Consider the following 17,892-nt stretch of genomic DNA (forward strand, 5'->3'; position numbering starts at 1 on the left):
GGAAGAAGCCTACCACAGGTCAGCACACTAGGGAGGGTTGGGTGGACATGTTTCCCAGCATCCATAACACTGTTACCCTTGGGCAAGGGAGGAAAGAAGCCTGCCACAGGTCAACACACTGGGGAGGGTTGGGTGGACATGTTTCCCAGCATCCATAACACTGTAACCCTTGGGCAAGGGAGGAAAGAAGCCTGCCACAGGTCAACACACTAGGGAGGGTTGGGTGGACATGTTTCCCAGTAGGGTGATAGGTTTTCCACCTTCAAGAAAAGCTTTTAGATGTTGTATCTGATTTGAGAAGACTCTGAGAAGCATGCCTGCTCCACACAGCGTAATGGAGGGTGCCCAGGTAGAACATGCAGGCATATGACAGAGCCATCTTTGTATCTGACCTCTGTCCTTGGAGCCCAATCATCACCTCAGCTGCTGCATGGACGTCTTCGTTACACCAAAGCTTCTGATGAAACTCTGATGTTCTTCAGCAGTACCTCTCATGACACCCCCAGACTGCCAGCATAAAAGCTCAGTTGAATGCTGGTACTATGCACTGGGCCATGATAAGATACTGCATTTGAGAACAAGTCTTGGGTTCAAGGAGTTCTTATAGCAGTAGGGACAGGAGGAGGTTGTCACCTGAAAGGATCATCATACACTCACGTAGAACAGGACACTGAGGGACAGGGACTCATGGTCTGCCAAGTCCTTCCTCTGTAAATCTATTGCTCGGTGATTAAAACTGAGCAACCTCTGACACAGAAACCCAAAGAAGGGGAAACTTGATGCTATCCATCCCTTGAGCTGGCCATGTTGTAAAAAACACGGGGTGGACAGGCAAGGCTGACAGGCGTGAGATCAACCCTGCATGAGGTCAGGGAGACATGCAGTGAGAGGAAGTGGTGGCTAAACATTGGTGAGATCCACCTGGGAAGACCTCAGAGAGCAGAAGTCTCTTTCTTGTTTTGCTTTTAGAAAGGGTTCAGAATGTAGCTCAGGGAAGCCTCCAGTTCACAGTCCTCCTGCCTCAACCTCCCAAGTGTGCAAAGACAGCTGGTGGAGACCTGTGGTCTCTGGAGGAACATTTCTGGAAAGGAGGCAAAGCTGAATCATGGTGGAGATGCCAGGGAAGTCCTGGGCACAGGCAACTGAATGGGTTTGCCTGCATGTCTACCCATTGCAAGGACTCCAGCTGTCTACCCATTGCAAGGACTCCAGCTGTCTAACCATTGCAAGGACTCCAGCTGTCTACCCATTGCATGGACTCCAGCTGTCTACCCATTGCAAGGACTCCAGCTGTCTACCCATTTCATGGACTCCAGCTGTCTACCCATTGCAAGGACTCCAGCTGTCTACCCATTGCATGGACTCCAGCTCCCTCCCAGTTTGGCCTCCTGACCTCTAGAAAATTGTAGCACACAGTCTGCCATGGTAGCACTGCCTGTCATCCCAGCACTCGGAAGGTACAGGCAAGCAGATCAGGAGTTTAGGGCCGGCTTTAACTATTTAGAGTTTGAGACCAGCCTAGGCAACATACACAGTATCAACAACAAAAAAAATGTAGCAAAAGCTGGACAGAGTGGCACACACACAGACACACAGACACACACACACACAGACACAGACACACACACACACACAGACACACACACACACACACACACGTAACTCCAGCCCTTGCACAGTGGAAATAGGAGGGTCATCTTCTACTATGTAGCAAATTTGAGGGCAGCGTTGGCTACCTGAGATTCCTTCTCAAAACAAAACACATTAATGAGAGAAGCTTCTCCTCCCATCCTCCTGTGGGCAGCAGCTGATACAAAGGCTCATAACTGGTCAAAGTGCTAAGAACGAGTGCCGAGTGAGTGCCCAGCCCTAATGGGATGTCTGTATCAGCTCCATACCCAGCAAGGCCCAGGGACATTATAGAGAAGGCACAGATTCGAAGAGCCAGAGGGCTATGCACTGCTGTCTTCTAGACGTGCATGGCTGTTGCCATCATGAACTCACCACAGCTGTTACCTGTGCACGATGGAGCCATTCCAGCCTAAGTGGGGTGCAGGCTCACAAAGCCTTGCTTCTAGTTGAGGAGTTGGCAGCTGCTGGCTGCTGGGGGAAGGAGAATCATCTCTCTGGGAGTATGACCACTGACAGCCTATGCTCCAGAGCCTGTCCCACATCCACACATATATGAGCACCCGTAGGTTAATTAAAGTATCATTTTAGGGGCTGGAGAGATGGCTCAGCAATTAAGAGCACTGGCTGCTCTTCCAGAGGTCCTGAGTTCAATTCCCAGCAACCACATGGTGACTCACAACCATCTGTAATGAGATCTGGTGCCCTCTTTTGGTGTGCAGGCAGAACACTTATACACATAATAAATAATCTTTTTTAAAAATCATTTTAAAAGGACATGGAGTTGTTTGGAGGGAGTGTTTGGCGAGTACCAGGAGGAGTTGAAAGGTGAGAGAGTAGGGGTAGGTGTGCTATAAAAAAAAGTATGCGTGTATGACATTCTCCAGAAAAATGTAAAATTAGTAGTAGAAATGTAGTTAAACACTATGCATACCATAAAATGTAGCATGCCCAAATGTGTGATTCAGTGGCAGCAAGGACATTCATGTCATTGTGTGGCCACCACCACGGCCCATCTCCAGAGCTCTGCGGCTAATCTTGTATCTGTGGATGCCCTACCCTGTCCATGCTCTGTTGCCAATAGTCTTGACTAAGACAGCCTCGGTTTTCCAATTTGGAGTGTGGCATTGTGCTGTTGCTGGGCTCTGGTGTGACAGTTCTGAGAGGGAGTTAGCTAACATGAAGGTATAATACCATCACACCTGAGAAACTGAGGCGAGGGGACCCCAAATGTCTGCTCCCTTTTGACAGACATGGATGGGTGCTGAGCAGAGAGCAGACCAGGTAGAGCTGTGCACGCCAGAGAGCGTCAGAGCTGTTGTACACCTGGGTGGAGCGCAGGCACCGGAGCCCAGCTTTCACACATCCCGGTGGAGCAGTGTGTCCCCAGAGGAGATGCTGCCGCCATCCACAGTTACTGCCTTATCCTTTTGGCTAACAGCCAGTTAACAGACCATTAGGGCAGAGACTGGGTGAAGCCTCCCCAAGATGGAGGTATGCGTGACAGCAGCAAGGCTGGTTGCAACTTGTCCCCTACTAGAGCCCTGCGGCCCTGCCGAGTGACATGGCTCCTGGGTGAGTAGTGTGACTGAGTGGATTTTCTCTGCTGGTTTGCCTCCCGTCACCAAGAAGCTCGAGAGCATAAAAGCCAAAGTAGACGGCAGTAAGTAAGGTGGCCTCACTGGGGAGCAGAGGAGAGGAGGCCACAGGGCCGCAGACATGCTCTCTCTGTTCAGTGGGTTGGCTTTCCTGGCTGCTTCCTTCCTGCTCCTGAAGTTTGCTGCCTTCTGCTGGAAAAGGGGCCACCTTCCTCCTGGCCCATTCCCTCTCCCCCTCCTTGGGAATTTATGGCAACTAAACTTTCAGCTGCACCCAGATACGCTGTTTCAGGTATGGGGCAGGACCTCAAGTGTGAGGCCCTAAAGGGATAGACAGAAACTGTCTTCTCAACCCAGGGACTTTGGAGGTAGAAGCAAGGATCATTCCAAATGTGGGGTCAGCTCTGAAGCTTTGAGCCTTGGTTTCCTCACCTGCCAAATGCAGGGGCATACGGAGGTGGTAAAATGGAGAATAAAGACCATGCGGGAAATGGGGTGGGACAACAGGGGCACGGAGTGCGGGTCCAGGCAGTACAGGAGAAGCCGAGCTGGGAAAGGCTGGCTGTTTGCATCATGTGCAATGCTAGAACACACCCATTCCCGCGGCTGATGGGGTGTGAGCGCTGAGCCCCGACTCCAGTGAGTCTGTGACCCTGGGCTCGGTCCTGAGGAGTGGATGAGTGCTCTAAGGAGGTACATCGGAAACTGAGTGTTGGGTGCAGGGAGGCAGGGACTCGTGCCAAGAGGGCGATCCCAGGGGGCTTCGCTACAACCATGAGAGTCCTGGTCTCTCCACAGCTGGCTCAGTCTTACGGCAGTGTGTTCACCGTGTGGTTGGGCTCCACACCCATCGTGGTGCTGAACGGCTTCCGGGCGGTGAAGGAAGCCCTGGTCTCCAACTCAGAACAGTTCTCGGGGAGGCCCCTCACCCCATTCTTCCAAGACCTGTTTGGGGAAAAAGGTGAGCCTGCCTTTCCAATAGGGGACAGAAGGTGGCTGAGCATCACTGCGCTCAAGAGGATGAGGATTGCTGAGAACTGTGGGCAGACAGGGCTGTTACCAGGAAGATATACTCAACATGCCCCCCCCACCCCCATGTGAGGGGAGATGTTAAAAAGGCCTGTATCCGAGTCCGGCTTAGCCCCTTCCTGGCTTCACGGCCGTGAGCGTGTGGGCTTCAGTGAGGAAGCCGCTCCCTCTTCCCGGGTGTTGGAGAATACGCTGTTCAGAACACCTGGGAGAGCCCATGACGGTGCCTTCTTAGAAAGTGCCTTGTCAAGCCGGGCGGTGGTGGCACACTCCTTTAATCCCAGCACTCGGGAGGCAGAGGCAGGCAGATCTCTGTGAGTTCGAGGCCAGGCTGGACCGACAGCCTCCAAAACAATACAGAGAAACCCTGTCTCATAAAAACCAAAAAAAAAAAAAAAAAAAAGACAGTGCCTTGTCTCTCTGGCCCTCCACTTAGGCTTCTTTGTCTCTTTCCTCCTCCTTTATTTCCTCCTTCACTTCTGTGGGGACTTGGGACAGAATCAGACTGGAAGATTGGGGACAGGCATATCAGAGTCCATCCTAAGAACCCTAGACTCATTGACCCGCAATGCCCTGCTTCTCTTGGTCAGAGCAGCAGTCCTGTGGAGGTTGAGAAGGTGATCTGAGGGTCTGCTCTCTAGGTCTGGCAGCGTTGCCTGAGGGGTGGGGGTGGGGGCTGGTGACTGTCATCTCTCCCTCCTTGGGCCCAGGCGTTATCTGCAGCAATGGGCACACATGGCGGCAACAGAGACGCTTTTGTCTGATGACTCTTCGAGAGCTGGGCCTTGGCAAGCGGATGCTGGAACTGCAGCTGCAGAATGAGGCAGCAGAGCTGGTTAAGGCGTTTCGCCAGGAGCAGGGTGAGAGAGAGTGGACCAGGGCAAGCCTGCCTTAACCCTGTGCGGCTTTACACTCACGCATATCCCTGCAGAGGCGTGTGCGCGCGCGCTTGTAGTGTGTGCGTGTGCACTCCGTGTGTGTGTGTGTGTGTGTGTGTGTGTGTGTGTGAGCATGTGTGTGCGTGTGTGGTGTGTGTGTGTGTATGTGTATGTGTGCATGTACGTGTGTGTTTTGTGTCCCTAGGAACACTACTAGTGGTTTTGATTGTGAGTTTCCCCAAGGTGAGTGGACACAGACCTTAGAATGTCTAAGTGGAAACCCAGATGTGTTCTCAGTCAACACCCAGGGTCTTTCATAGCCCCAGCCCTGTGATGTGTTGACTTTCCTTCTGAACTTTCGTAGGCCATAACCCTTCCTTCCCTGTGGGGAGCCAAGACTTAGCCTTTCAGGCCTCAGAAGATATAAGAAGTTCTCCCTGAAATCCGGGTAGCGGTGCACACCTTTAATCCCAGCACTCGAGAGGCAGAGGGAAGGGGGAGCACTCTTGAGTTTGAGGACAGCTTGGTCTACAGAGTGAGTTCTAGGGCAGCCAGGGCCACACAGAGAAACCCTGTCTTGGGGGAAAAAGTTCTCCCTGAATCCTAGACACAGTTAATTCCCATCCCACCTTCTTTCCAGTAGTGACATGTCTGAACCGTATTATGTGTCTAGTCAGCATCTCACAGCGTCTCCTAGAACATGGCCCACAGAAGCAATGGGAAGTCCCTGGTAGGTGCTTGAATGAGGAATGGAATTAAGTAAAGGAATGGCAGTGTTCGGGGATGGATGAAGGCTGAGGTAGAGTTCTTTATGCGTCCTCACACTGAGCCCTGCCCCTTTCCTCACAGGTAGACCCTTCGACCCTCAGGTTCCTATTGTCCGATCCACAACGAGAGTCATTGGGGCCCTGGTGTTTGGTCATCACTTCCTCTCCGAGGAGGAGCCCATCTTCCTGGAACTAATTCAAGCCATCAACCTTGGCCTAGCTTTTGTCAGCACTATTTGGCGCCGGGTAATTGGCTTTTGGGGAGGCTGGTATGCAGGCCATGGAAATGTCTGGATCTAAGTGGGGCAGGAGCCCCAGTCAGGGTCTGGCTGGGAGGGTAAACACAGACAGGAGGCATGGCTGGGCCCGACTCTGGGTTCCTCAGGCTCTCATTTCTGTCTAAACAGTCTGGGGCTCTCCACATAAAAGGCAGCCCTGAGCTTCTTAAGTCAGAGACCCAGCCCATTTTGGAGTAGTGCTCAGCTGTCCTGACTGGTGCCTGCATAAACCCTGAGTGAACTCTTCTCTCTGTAGCTATATGACATGTTTCCCTGGGCCCTCCGCTACCTCTCAGGGCCCCACCAGAAGATATTTCAGTACCATGAGACTGTGAGGGGCTTCATCCACCATGAGATCACCAGGCACAGGCTCAGGGCACTTGAGGTGCCCAAGGATTTCATCAACTGCTACCTGTCACAAATCACCAAGGTTAGCCTGGAGCACGGGGATTGAGGGGCTGTGCTCCTGGGTTGTACCTCATTTCTCAGCCATGAGCTCCGTTTCTCATGCTCGATTCATTCTGCAGACTTATGGGAACCTTGGAACTTAGGTTAAAAAAGGGTCTTTCCAGGTCAGAGCTGGCTTCTCTGGAGATGGTAGACTGTGAGACAGAGGGCATAGATGGAGAGGGCAGAGGTTGGCAACAGTCCCCTACAGAGGCCCATCTAGCCCCAGGACTCAGGCCCTCCAAGGGGTCTCACCCTCAAGAAGTTCAGGTCCTGTAAGTCTGGGGACAAGTCAGACCTTAGGAAGACAACAGGGCTGTGCGCAAGGGACCTTTGACACCAGGGCTATTCCTCCCCCCCCCCCACCAGGCCATGGGTGACCCTGTCTCCACATTCAATGAGGAGAACCTGATCCAAGTGGTGATTGACCTGTTTCTGGGAGGCACCGACACCACGGCCACCACACTGCACTGGGCACTGGTATACCTGGTCCATCACAGAGCCATCCAGGGTAGGGTGCCCTCAGTTATAGCCTGTCTAACTTCCCTAGTCTGTTTGTCCCAAGGGAGCATTTGGCTTCAGGCACCATGTCCCCATCACTCTGTTCTGTGGCTGTGGGGGGAGGGTCCTGTTCTCATCTCTGTAGCACGGGGATCGTTGATAACTTTGAGTCAGACAATGGGGATTTCAGATGCCAGCCTGTGACTTGCTACGTGACCTTGGGAAATCATTCTAGCTCTCAGAACCGGCGTAACCAGTGAAGCTTTGCTTCACTCATTCAGTAATGACTCAGCACCTACTGAGTGGCGGGCTCTGGGTTAGTGTTAAGATCACAGTTGTGAGGAACAAAGGTAGCTGGAGCTCTCCAAGGAACCAGCCAGGCTACAACCAGCAGTGAGGGCAAAAGTACCTGCCCTGTGGAGCCTTGCTTTCCTTCTGTGTCAAGTGGGGCCTCCTCCACGGAACAGCTGGCGGTGGGGCGGGAGGATGAGCCAGGCTGTGAACTTCAGCCGCTGTCTCTGGGTGGAACACTGGGTAGAGAGGTGCACAGTGGGCTGCGGTGGGCCACAGGCGTCTTCCCAAGGCCCTCACTGAGCCTTCTACAGAGAGAGCGCAGCAGGAGCTGGACGAGGTGCTGGGGGCTTCGCAGGCCATCTGCTACGAGGACCGAGAGCGACTGCCTTACACCCGCGCAGTCCTCCATGAGGTGCAGCGTCACAGCAGCGTTGTGGCTGTGGGTGCTGTGCGTCAGTGCGTGACATCCACTTGGATGCATGGTTATTACGTGCCCAAGGTAAGGAGCTTGGAGTGGGCCCACGCCAGACCCAGCAGCTCCAGGAAGCTGTCCTGCCCAGCACAGCCACTTGCTACAGCTCTGCCAACCTGACAGCGATCAGTCAGTCAGTCACTTTGTGGCATTGGGATGTGGCTATAATAGAGTGCAGTCGTTGGTAATCTTAAAGTTTCCTGTGCATGGGTCAGGGGTATTTTAAGACACTTCTTTCCAGTGTTTGTTGTCCACACGAGTTCTGTGTAGTTCCACCACATTCAAGGCCCTAGATTTAATAGCCAATAACACAAAAGTAAACCAACTAATAAAAGTCAGTAATACATACCTGTAATCTCAGAACTCAGGACATAGAGGCAGGGACATCAGGAGTTCAAGGTCATTTTCAGCTGCATAGTCAAGGCTGGGCTAGACTACATGAGATCCTGTCCCAAAAACCAAAACTAGGGGCTGGGGAGATGGTTCAGTGGTTAAGAGCTCTTGATCTTGCAGAGGACCCTGGTCATCACTGAGGGGAAGTCAAGGCAGTGGGAACCTAAGAGAACTGGTACATTCTACCCAGTCAGGACCAGAGAGCAAGGCACCAACGTACATCAGTGCCTGGCTTGCTTTTTCTACCCTTAACCGACCAGGGGGCATGGTGCTACCTTACCCACTGTGGATAGGTCTTAATGAACATAACCAGAGTAATCCCCACAGCCAAAATCGAGGCCCAGCTCCCAGGGAAGGATAGATTTTGATGAGTTGGCAGTTAACAGTACTCAACCCCCTGCTTCAACAACTGAGTGACAGCAACAGGACCACCACAATGGATGCTCTCCAAGATGCCTCTGCCTAGACACCACGAGATGGTGAACTTCAAACTGCCTTTTTCTGAGGACAGGCCAGAATGGAGACCCCAGGAAGCAGATGGTTCTTGTAATCTGGGGCAAAGGCACATTGGCTTTTCATGTATGGATGTGACTCTGACTCTGCTCCATGAACCAAGATCAGTCAGTGCTTTGCGAGGCACTGGCTATCATTTGGGATGGGTTACATAAGAGACCACACATAGCCTCTTTGCAAATGTCCCTTCATCTGAAGGTGATTTTTAAGAACTCGAGTTGGGCAACAGAGATGAGTCAGTTGTTAAAGGCTAAGACTCACAATCAAAAGGACAAGGATCGATGACTTGGCTGAGGTGTGGCTTGGAGGCAGAGTACATGTGAGTGAAGCCTTGGGTTTATTTCCCAACACCACAGGGCAGGGAGGGGGGGTGGCGTGGTAATGGGATGGTGGTTCCAATGCATGTGGTTATGTAATATCAGGTAGAGACCCAGGGAAATTGCCAGCACTGTAACGGGAACACGTGCAGCTTACTCAGGCACTTGGGGAAATGCATGCTTCCCCAACACCTCTATGTAAAGTTGCAGAGTGACCAGATCTGGGTGTTCTGTTGGTTCAGATGGCTAGAGCCAGGCCTTTTCCCTCAGTCCGGGGAAGTGCAGCAGCCTCAACAGCAGTGTCTCCGGAAGCCTTGGTGTCAGCTGCGCTTCTGCGCTCTTCACCAGTTTTTGCTTGAGATGCAGAGTTCAAGATCTTCAGAAGTTTTTGTTTTGTTCTGTTTTTAAACTTAAAGCTTTCTTTGTCAAAACCAAGAAGCTGCCAGTCAGTCCCCTGGTGCCCATGGGATATTTGGCCTCGTTCTATGGAGCTGATAAATAACCCATGGGATAGGAAGCCTTCTCCAGATTCCTGAAGCTGAGTGTCCTAAGACCTAGGACCATAGCTAAGCCCCATTCTTCTTTTCTTGGATCTTTCCATTGCCTCCCTTCTCACTCCCCCCCATCCTTCCTTCCTGTTCCAGGACTCTAGGGTTAAACTCAGGGCCTTGTGCACGCTAGGTGAGTGTGGGACCACTGAGCTCTGTCCCTAGCTGCTAATGGTGTTTCTCTTTAGCCCAGGGCCCACATGGAAAGAAGCATAGGTTATTGGGACATTGGTTCTTTCTGCTCCCACTTGCTCAGTGTGAGTCTCTTTTCGGCCACACATACACTTCACTTGTGAGACAGAGTGGACACTGGGTTGGGTCTGCAGGAGTGGGGCTGTGGGGAATGTGAAGATGAGGACATTTATTGGGGTTACGTTAGCCTCAGGCCAAAGCTGGGAACTGGGTAGCCTGCGCCTCTGTGAACCACACCAGCTCCTCTCTGCAGGGTACCATCATCTTGCCCAATCTGGCCTCCGTGCTGCATGATCCCGAGTGCTGGGAGACCCCTCAACAGTTCAACCCTGGCCACTTCCTAGACAAGGATGGAAACTTTGTGACCAATGAGGCCTTCCTGCCCTTCTCTGCAGGTATCAGGCACAGTGCTGGGTCCTGGAGTGGTAGGTGGGAAGACAATTAGAACAGACACCGTCCCCCTGCTCCCCGCTGACCTCCCTCTGCTTCCAGGGCATCGGGTGTGTCCTGGAGAGCAGCTTGCTCGAATGGAGCTCTTCCTGATGTTTGCCACCCTCCTCAGGACCTTTCGGTTTCAGCTACCTGAAGGGAGCCGGGACCTCAGGCTGGACTATGTCTTTGGGGGGACTCTGCAGCCTCAACCCCAGAAGATTTGTGCAGTGCCTCGCCTGGGCAGCCTCAGTCCTAGGGAGGAGGGCCTGTAGTCACCTAGGAGTAAGCAGACTTGCCACCCCAGCCCCTCCCCACAAAGATCTGCAGTCTGTCAGCCCAGAGGATAGGAAGATGTGGGTTTTCACCTAGCTCAGCTGTGCGTAGTTCTCACACAATTTCTGATGGTAATTCCAGAAAATGGACTTAGCAAGGATCCAGCAATAGTAACTAACTGGGTTTGGGTGAGTCCGTTCTTAGAATAGGATGTGGTGGAATACTCTTTTTGTAAACTGTGAGGATGTGTCACTCTGATTGGCTTAATAAAAAGCTGAACAGCCAATATAGGCAGGATTTACAGGCACAGAGGACACTGGGGAGAAGGGCAGAAATGCCAGGATGCAGAGGAAGCAGCATGGGCAATACAGAGTAAAGGTAACAAGCCACATAAAAGGAAGTAGATTAAAAGATACGGGTTAATTTAAGTTATAAGAACTGGTTAGAAATAAGCCTACGCTTTCATAATTAATAATAAATCTCCATGTCATTATTGGAGAGCAGATGTTCCCGACAAAAAAGTCTGACTACAGCTTTGGTGGAAGAGGATTTTATAACATTTGGCAAGGTTTGACAATGAATCAATTCCCATCTATCATTTGGGGGGAAATCAAGTGTCACAGTGTAATAGCCAAGAGGATTCCAAGGGAAACTCTTTCCCACAATACACAAACATTAGTGCATGTACATGATGCGAAGCCGTGGGTGTTGAATGGAAATCCCACATTACTTTCTGTCCTCTTCCTGCTCTCCTGACCAGAGGGAAGAAACACCTACACATGTTGCCTAGATAGCTGTTCCCGTCAACTTTTCTATCAAGGATTCTGGATCTACTTTCCTTGAAACAATCCCAGTGCTTTGAAGTATTGTGCCTCCAAACAAATCTTACTAAAAAGAAAAGAACTTGCATTAAATGGTTATTAAAATAACACCACTACACACCTGCTAGAACTCCTAAAAACAAAAACGACAGTCCTAAAAACTAGAATGCTAGCGATCGCCAGAGTGCTCACACACTGCTGGGGACTGCCAGAGTGCTCACACACTGCTGGGGATGACCAGAGTGCTCACACACTGCTGGGGATGACCAGAGTGCTCACACACTAGTGGGAACTCTCAAATGGTAAAATCATGGTGGAAAATAATTTGGCTGTTCTTTAGGGGGAAGAAAAGCATTGCACCACAACGCTGGCCATCTCAGTCCTCAGCGTTTTTATCCAGTGAAATTAAATATATACTTGGATGAATGTGCATTGTTTGATTCCATTTCTATGGTACTTTTTTTAAAAAAGTAAAACATAAATAATTTTTTAAAAGATAAGCGGTTGCCAAAGTTTAGGAGTCGGGTTGACTATTAAAAAATACATGAGTGGAGGTTGGAGATATAAATCAGTGGTTAAGAGTACTTACTGTGTGACAGAGAAAGAACACTGAGGTTCCTCCATCTTGTATTCTTGCTGAGGTCATTTCAGGTTTAGCTAGAATTTGATCTTCTTGTTGGAAAATTCCTTGGAAAATTACCAAACTCTTTTCTTAGAACCTAAGGTCAAGATACCCAAGCTAACTTACCTTTATTTTTACAAACTGCCTGCTGCTACAGAACCCCATCCAGCTAACTAGTTATCTTAGCTTCTGTTAAGTTGCTTCCTTCTGCAAATTCCCCAATGTGGTTTTTGCCTTCAAACAACCCATGCTCTGGACACTCAGGGCTATCCCTGGGTCCCTGAACACCTGAGTGTGGTCCCAGCCTGCTGGAATAAAGACTTTCAGTTGTCTATAAACTGTCTCAGTGGCCATCTCTAGTGGACTCCTCCTAACAACTGCTCTTCCCAGATGATCTGGGTTCAATTCCCAGCATCTGCAACCATCTGCACTCCAGTTCCAGGGACTCTGATATCCTTTTCTGACCTCTGGCACCAGGCGTGCTGGAGACTCAGACAACTGCACTTTGTGGGTGCTGGAAGAGCATATTCTGTCCTCTCCTGCCCCCTTCCGACCAGAGGGCATATCTCTCTTTTTTCTTTCCTGTTTTTTTGTTTGTTTGTTTGTTTGTTTTGGTGCCCTGGCTATCCACCTGCCTCTGCCACCCAAGTGCTGGGATGAAAGGTGTGTGTCCCACTGCTCATCCAGAGGGCATATAATTTCTTAAAGAAATTATGGGGGTATTTACCTTTCTCTTTGTGTTCTTCAAAAGATGTGAGGGTCGGGATGTAGCTCAGTGGTAGAATAATGGTACTTAGTGCTGCAAAATAAATAAAAACACAGAAGACTTCCAACTGTTGTAAGGTGCTGTGGTCAGAACCAAACCACCAGCATCTGTATGAGATGCCTACTTTCCATGGTCCATCTGAGCACACGGTCGACCAGATCCCAACTTTACATTGTAAGCGACAGAGCAGTAAGAAAAAACAAAAAACCCACAGAGATGGCCACTCCATGATGAGTGATAGTCTGATCATATTTTGACTATTAAGCTTGCTTGGAGTCAGAGGGTAGAACTAGTCACTACTGCCCAAGAAAGAGGTTTTGGAGGACTGAGGACAGATAGGAGACAGGAAGTAGTAAGGCGGGGCTCAGAGAGCTCTCAGTTCTTTAGGATGGAGGAAGGGAAGAGATAGGAGGCCACTGGTGGCTGCTCCCAGCTTCCCTGGTCTTTCAGGTTCTTACCCCTATATTTGACTCCTGATTTTTTTTTTATTGATTGTAGGGGTGAACCCCACAAAGCTATCCGCCCAACAGGGCGGGGTCAAGGTAGATAAAAGGAAGTGAAAGAAAAAGGGGCTTCCCTTTTCTCCTGGAAGCCAGCCATGCTTCTAACTCCTGGTCTGTGCGACTCTCTCTCTCTCTGATAAATAAATATATTGTTTTCCCTATATAGCCTCGATAATTGATGAAGAATAATTAGATAAAGGCTTCATCATGGTGGTGGTGGGGGTTATTGTGAAAAAGAGAAAGAATACCCAGAGGTATCTGGGAGAGTCCAGAGCAGAGAAAAAAACTGCAGGCTGGTCATGGCCAGGACTGTTTGCAAGAGAATCCAGCATATCTGGGCCAGGGGAAAACATCGTGGGTATATAGAGAAAAAAAATGGTGTTTAGGAGGAGGAAAGCCTGTGATTCGCCTTTACTTCTGGCACTTGGGAGGCAGAGGCGGGTAGATCTCTGTAAGGAGGCTAGCCTGCTCTACACAGTAAGCACCAGGTCAGCCAGGGCTACACAGTGAGACCTTGTCTCCAAAATGATAACAATAAATTAATAGACTCGTAATGTCTTCTTGAGGAATCCCTTCCTTCCACGGCATGGTTAACTCCTTATCTCTTGTGACTAGTGTTGAAGCCTGTTTCTCAGCTCTTGGGGGAGGTGGCACTTGCTTGTCTCCTTTGCTCATTTACTTGGACCTTTCCCGTCTTCTCACCCGAATGTTGCATCTGTCTTTGGTGTGAGGCACATCTCCCCGAAGCAACAAAAATCCTGGTTGTCTTCACAACCTGCAAGTGTCTTTCGATTGTGAATCTCAACCATAAATATTCTGTTGTGCATGGGGCAACAGCAGGATAACCACGAGGAGTTCCAGTCAGGGCCCAGCATTGGGAGTGGATCAGAAACCTCAACCCGGAGGCCTCGAGCCAGACCAATGACTCTGTGCAGTGAGCACTTGCAAGTAAAGCTGTATGGACAAAAGGGTTCACTGCGTGACCCACTGTGTCACACTACAGCTTCCAGGATGAGACTGATTTTTGCCTTCTCACTTTTTTCTTTTAGATTTTATTTTATTTTGTAGAGGAGGTTGCAAGGGCAGAGGGTGGGACAAAGGGATGGGAAATGAATGGGGTGGAGATGCATGGTGTGAAAAACACAAAGAATAAATAAAAAGAAGGGAAAAATTCAGCTGTGATTGGCAGGTGCTGGCGTTTGCCGTGTGACGTTTTCCTGGTCCTCCCTTACTCTGTGGTTCTAACATGCTCTTCTTCTTACAGGCTCTGGGATGTGGTTTTCTTTCTTGTCAGTCTGCAGGTTTTCTTCTGTAGAGCAGGTTTCATCATCATGAATTCCTTTAGCCTGGTTTTTCTCATGAGAAGTTTCCTCTTCAATCTCAGCAGACAGGTTTGGGCGTGGTCATCTTTAAGGAGTGCAGGCCATCATTCTGTGCCTTCTTGGCTTGTGGAGAGTCTGCCAAGAAACCCATGAATTTGAAGGGCCTGCCTTCATGTGTGGTGGGCTGTTTTTTTGGTGCAGTTTTAAATAGGCCCCCTCTGTTTTGTATGTTTAGCAAAAATGTGACATGGGGAGAGATTTTCGGTTTCGTGTTTACTATTGTGAATGCCTCCTCCACATGGATGGTCATCACATCTGGTAGATTTGGAAAGCTTTCTGCTATGGTTTTAAATTGTTTTATTTGTTTTAGTATGGAATTCTTCTGCTTCTGTGCCCAGAGTTTGTAGTTTTTGCCTCTTTACAGAATCTCATTTATCTTTGATGTTTTTGTTCCTACATTCTTATCCATTTATCTTTGTCTTCAAATGCTACACCCCTCCCCTTGCCTTCAAACCCTGATGCTCTTGCCCTCCTCTTGATACAGCCTATTGGTGGGGCTTTGGACAGAGTCTTTTATTTGACTTACTGCATTTTTCATTCCCAATATTTCAGTTTGGTTTTTCTTCAGTATTCCCTCTCTTTAAAAATCCATTATGTATTCACTGACAATTTCATGCAGTGTATCTTAATTCTATCTAATAAGTCCCACCCCTCTAAGTTTCTCCACTGATGCAGTAAGCTGGATCAAGCCTAATTGAAAGAAGTATGACAACAGGTATATTTAACAAGGCGACTCCCAGAGATCGAGGCCAGAGGAGTCACCCACACCCAGGCCAGGGCAGGAATGTTTTGTAGACTGTAGGTGAGGGGTAATGATGTATCCACTGTATGAGTTTTTCTCGGTACTGCTAGCTCCCAAATGACACGGAGACTTACTAATTTGTTATGAAAGCCCGGCCTTAGTTTAGGCTTGTCCCACTAGTTCTCATAACTTAAATTAACACATTTATTTTAATCTACGTTCTAGTGTGCCCCTCGTTACCATCTCCATACTGTTTATGCCACTTCCTTCCAGTCTGGCTGGCGCTGCGACCTTCCTCTTCCCAGAGTTCTTTCTCTCTGCGGGGGAAGTCTCACCTATACCTCTTGCCTAGCTATTGGCTGTTCAGCTTTTATTACACCAATCACAGCAATATATTTTCACAAATTGGGTTTGTTCCCAAGTATTCTCAAAAACTGAATGCTTAGGCAGGGACTTGGGCAGCTGGCAAGTTCTTAGGGGAGGAAGCTGCATTAGCCTCCAAGAAAGCGGAACCGGGCTTTTTTGGCGACTTTCCTTCGGAGACTCTCAGAGTGGGCGGGGTTTGGAGAGAGAGGGGGAATGGGTCCATCTGAACACGATCCATCCCCAACTCCTCTCTCCCACTCTCCCCAGAAGCCCCCTAAAACATCCCCTTCTTACCTACCCTGTTGTGTTTTTTGTTTGTTTGTTTGTTTGTAGCCCACCGAGTCTAACTAGTACTGCCGGCTGGAATGTTGGCTGAACTTGTTCATATGATCTGTGACAGTACTCCCAGCTGAGGTGAATTCATGACTCTAACAGCCATGACATATCCGGAAGGCGGCATTTACGAGCGCCCTTCTCCATCTCTGGCTCTTATACTCACTCTCTCCCACTCCTGTCTTCTGTAGTGTTCTTTGTGTTAGCATCCAGGTACACCGTGGCCCTGCCCCTTGAGGAACCTGGCAGAGTGTGCGGCCCCTGCACGCATGGCAGGCAGTACCCTGGCTCTGTACAAAGGCGCAAGAGGCCCCTTTGAGAGACAATCTCCACCCACTCCCGCTCTCTCTTTCCCCTGCTTCTCCGAAGACGCAGGCAGGTTTTTGTCGTCCCCCCCCCCCCCCCCGTCTCGCTCTCTCTCCTCTCCCCAACAAAACTTCCCATGTAAACTCTGTCTGCACGGCGGCGTGTTTGTCCCTCACCTGCTGTGGTTTGGACCCACTTGCCAAGGTCCCTCTTGCAACCTGTGTCTCTTAGCAACCAAACTCCTTTTCTGAACCCCACAAATAGAAGCTAAAACAATGATTGGGGTCCCTTAAGTGTCTTCTCTCGTGTGAAGTTCTGCAGTGTGTTCTGAGGTTCTCTTGCTTTGAATAAGGATTTTCCCCCCATGCTTTACATTCTATATACCCCCCCCTTTTTTTCCTTGAAGCCTGGAAACACCCAGCCCAGATCTTTACCACCAATAACGAAAGAGTTTCTGAGGGACACCCCTCTGCCACCATCCTTTTCCCTTTTTAGATAACGAAAGTCTCTTCTGATAGATTACATTTCTAACAATGTAAACCATGGTCCTAAGATTGCAGAGGACGTTAAGCAATGTCTTTTACTATAAATGGGGCTTATTGTGAGAGTCCTTGAAAACGGCAGATGTACAGGTAGGAAAGGGAAAAGGTATTAAGCACGATTCATTTGAGTCTTCCCATTGCAGAGGAACACTGTCTTCACAGCAAACGTTATTTGCGCCGGGATGCTTGACTCTTAGCTGCCTAGGCATCAAGCCGACTCATGTATGGGAATCTCTTTTCCCTTCCCCAGCCTCCTTAATTTTCTCATGGCCAACAGAAGTGAGGATAGAGCAGCTTATGGCTCTCTCTTTGGCTATCAGGCTATTGAAATACTGGACCCTAAGAAAACGGAACCGCCCCAGAAATCTCATCCTGGGAGGGGGAAAAAGGCTGAAGTTCTGGGGGCAGCCCGAGGAGGAAATTGTTTCCTACAGGAAGATTTGCAACTTGTCAAGTGGGCCATCCTGCAGAATGGAGCAGAGACAGTGCTGAGGGGTGAGAGACCACAATTTCCTTACTGCAAATCTCTTGCCTTCTATTTAAGCCTTGTCCTCGTGCTAGACCTGGAAGATGAACTTGCACAGTCACTGAACCTCTTTGTTCTCCCCAGTGTGACCCCATTGAACACATCTTTTCCTGCTTTTTACTATCTGTTTGACTATTGAATCGGCATACTGAAGACAGGTGGCCAAGCCTTACTTATTAGGGTTGTCAGTGTACAGGCTCAGATCTTAACAACTCCGGTATCACTACCTTTGAAAAACGACCAAAGGCTGGGTATGGCTGCAACTAAGGCAGAAAATAGAGCCGGGCTGAAATTTCAGTTCGGGTTAACGGTCTGAGCTCTGTTCTCATTATGATGACATGAAGTGGTAAGATGCAGGACAAGTGACAAGTGACAAGCTCTATTTGGGCAAGTCATTTCACCTCTCGGAGCCTCGGGAGCAC

General features: G+C 49.5%; 1 protein-coding gene across 1 annotated transcript; it reads left to right on the top strand.

Moving 5' to 3' along the window:
• Positions 1–4,001: 4,001 nt before the first annotated feature.
• LOC101841161 (cytochrome P450 2J5-like) lies at positions 4,002–11,531 on the top strand. Its single transcript, XM_040751443.1, has 8 exons — positions 4,002–4,188; positions 4,967–5,116; positions 5,984–6,147; positions 6,436–6,609; positions 6,996–7,137; positions 7,733–7,920; positions 10,110–10,251; positions 10,349–11,531. The coding sequence occupies exons 1-8, from the start codon at positions 4,002–4,004 to the stop codon at positions 10,558–10,560; spliced, it is 1,359 nt and encodes a 452-aa protein (XP_040607377.1). The 3' UTR covers positions 10,561–11,531.
• Positions 11,532–17,892: the final 6,361 nt, after the last annotated feature.

This window comes from Mesocricetus auratus, unplaced genomic scaffold, assembly GCF_017639785.1.
Source record: "Mesocricetus auratus isolate SY011 unplaced genomic scaffold, BCM_Maur_2.0 Super-Scaffold_100008, whole genome shotgun sequence".
NCBI lineage: Eukaryota > Metazoa > Chordata > Mammalia > Rodentia > Cricetidae > Mesocricetus > Mesocricetus auratus.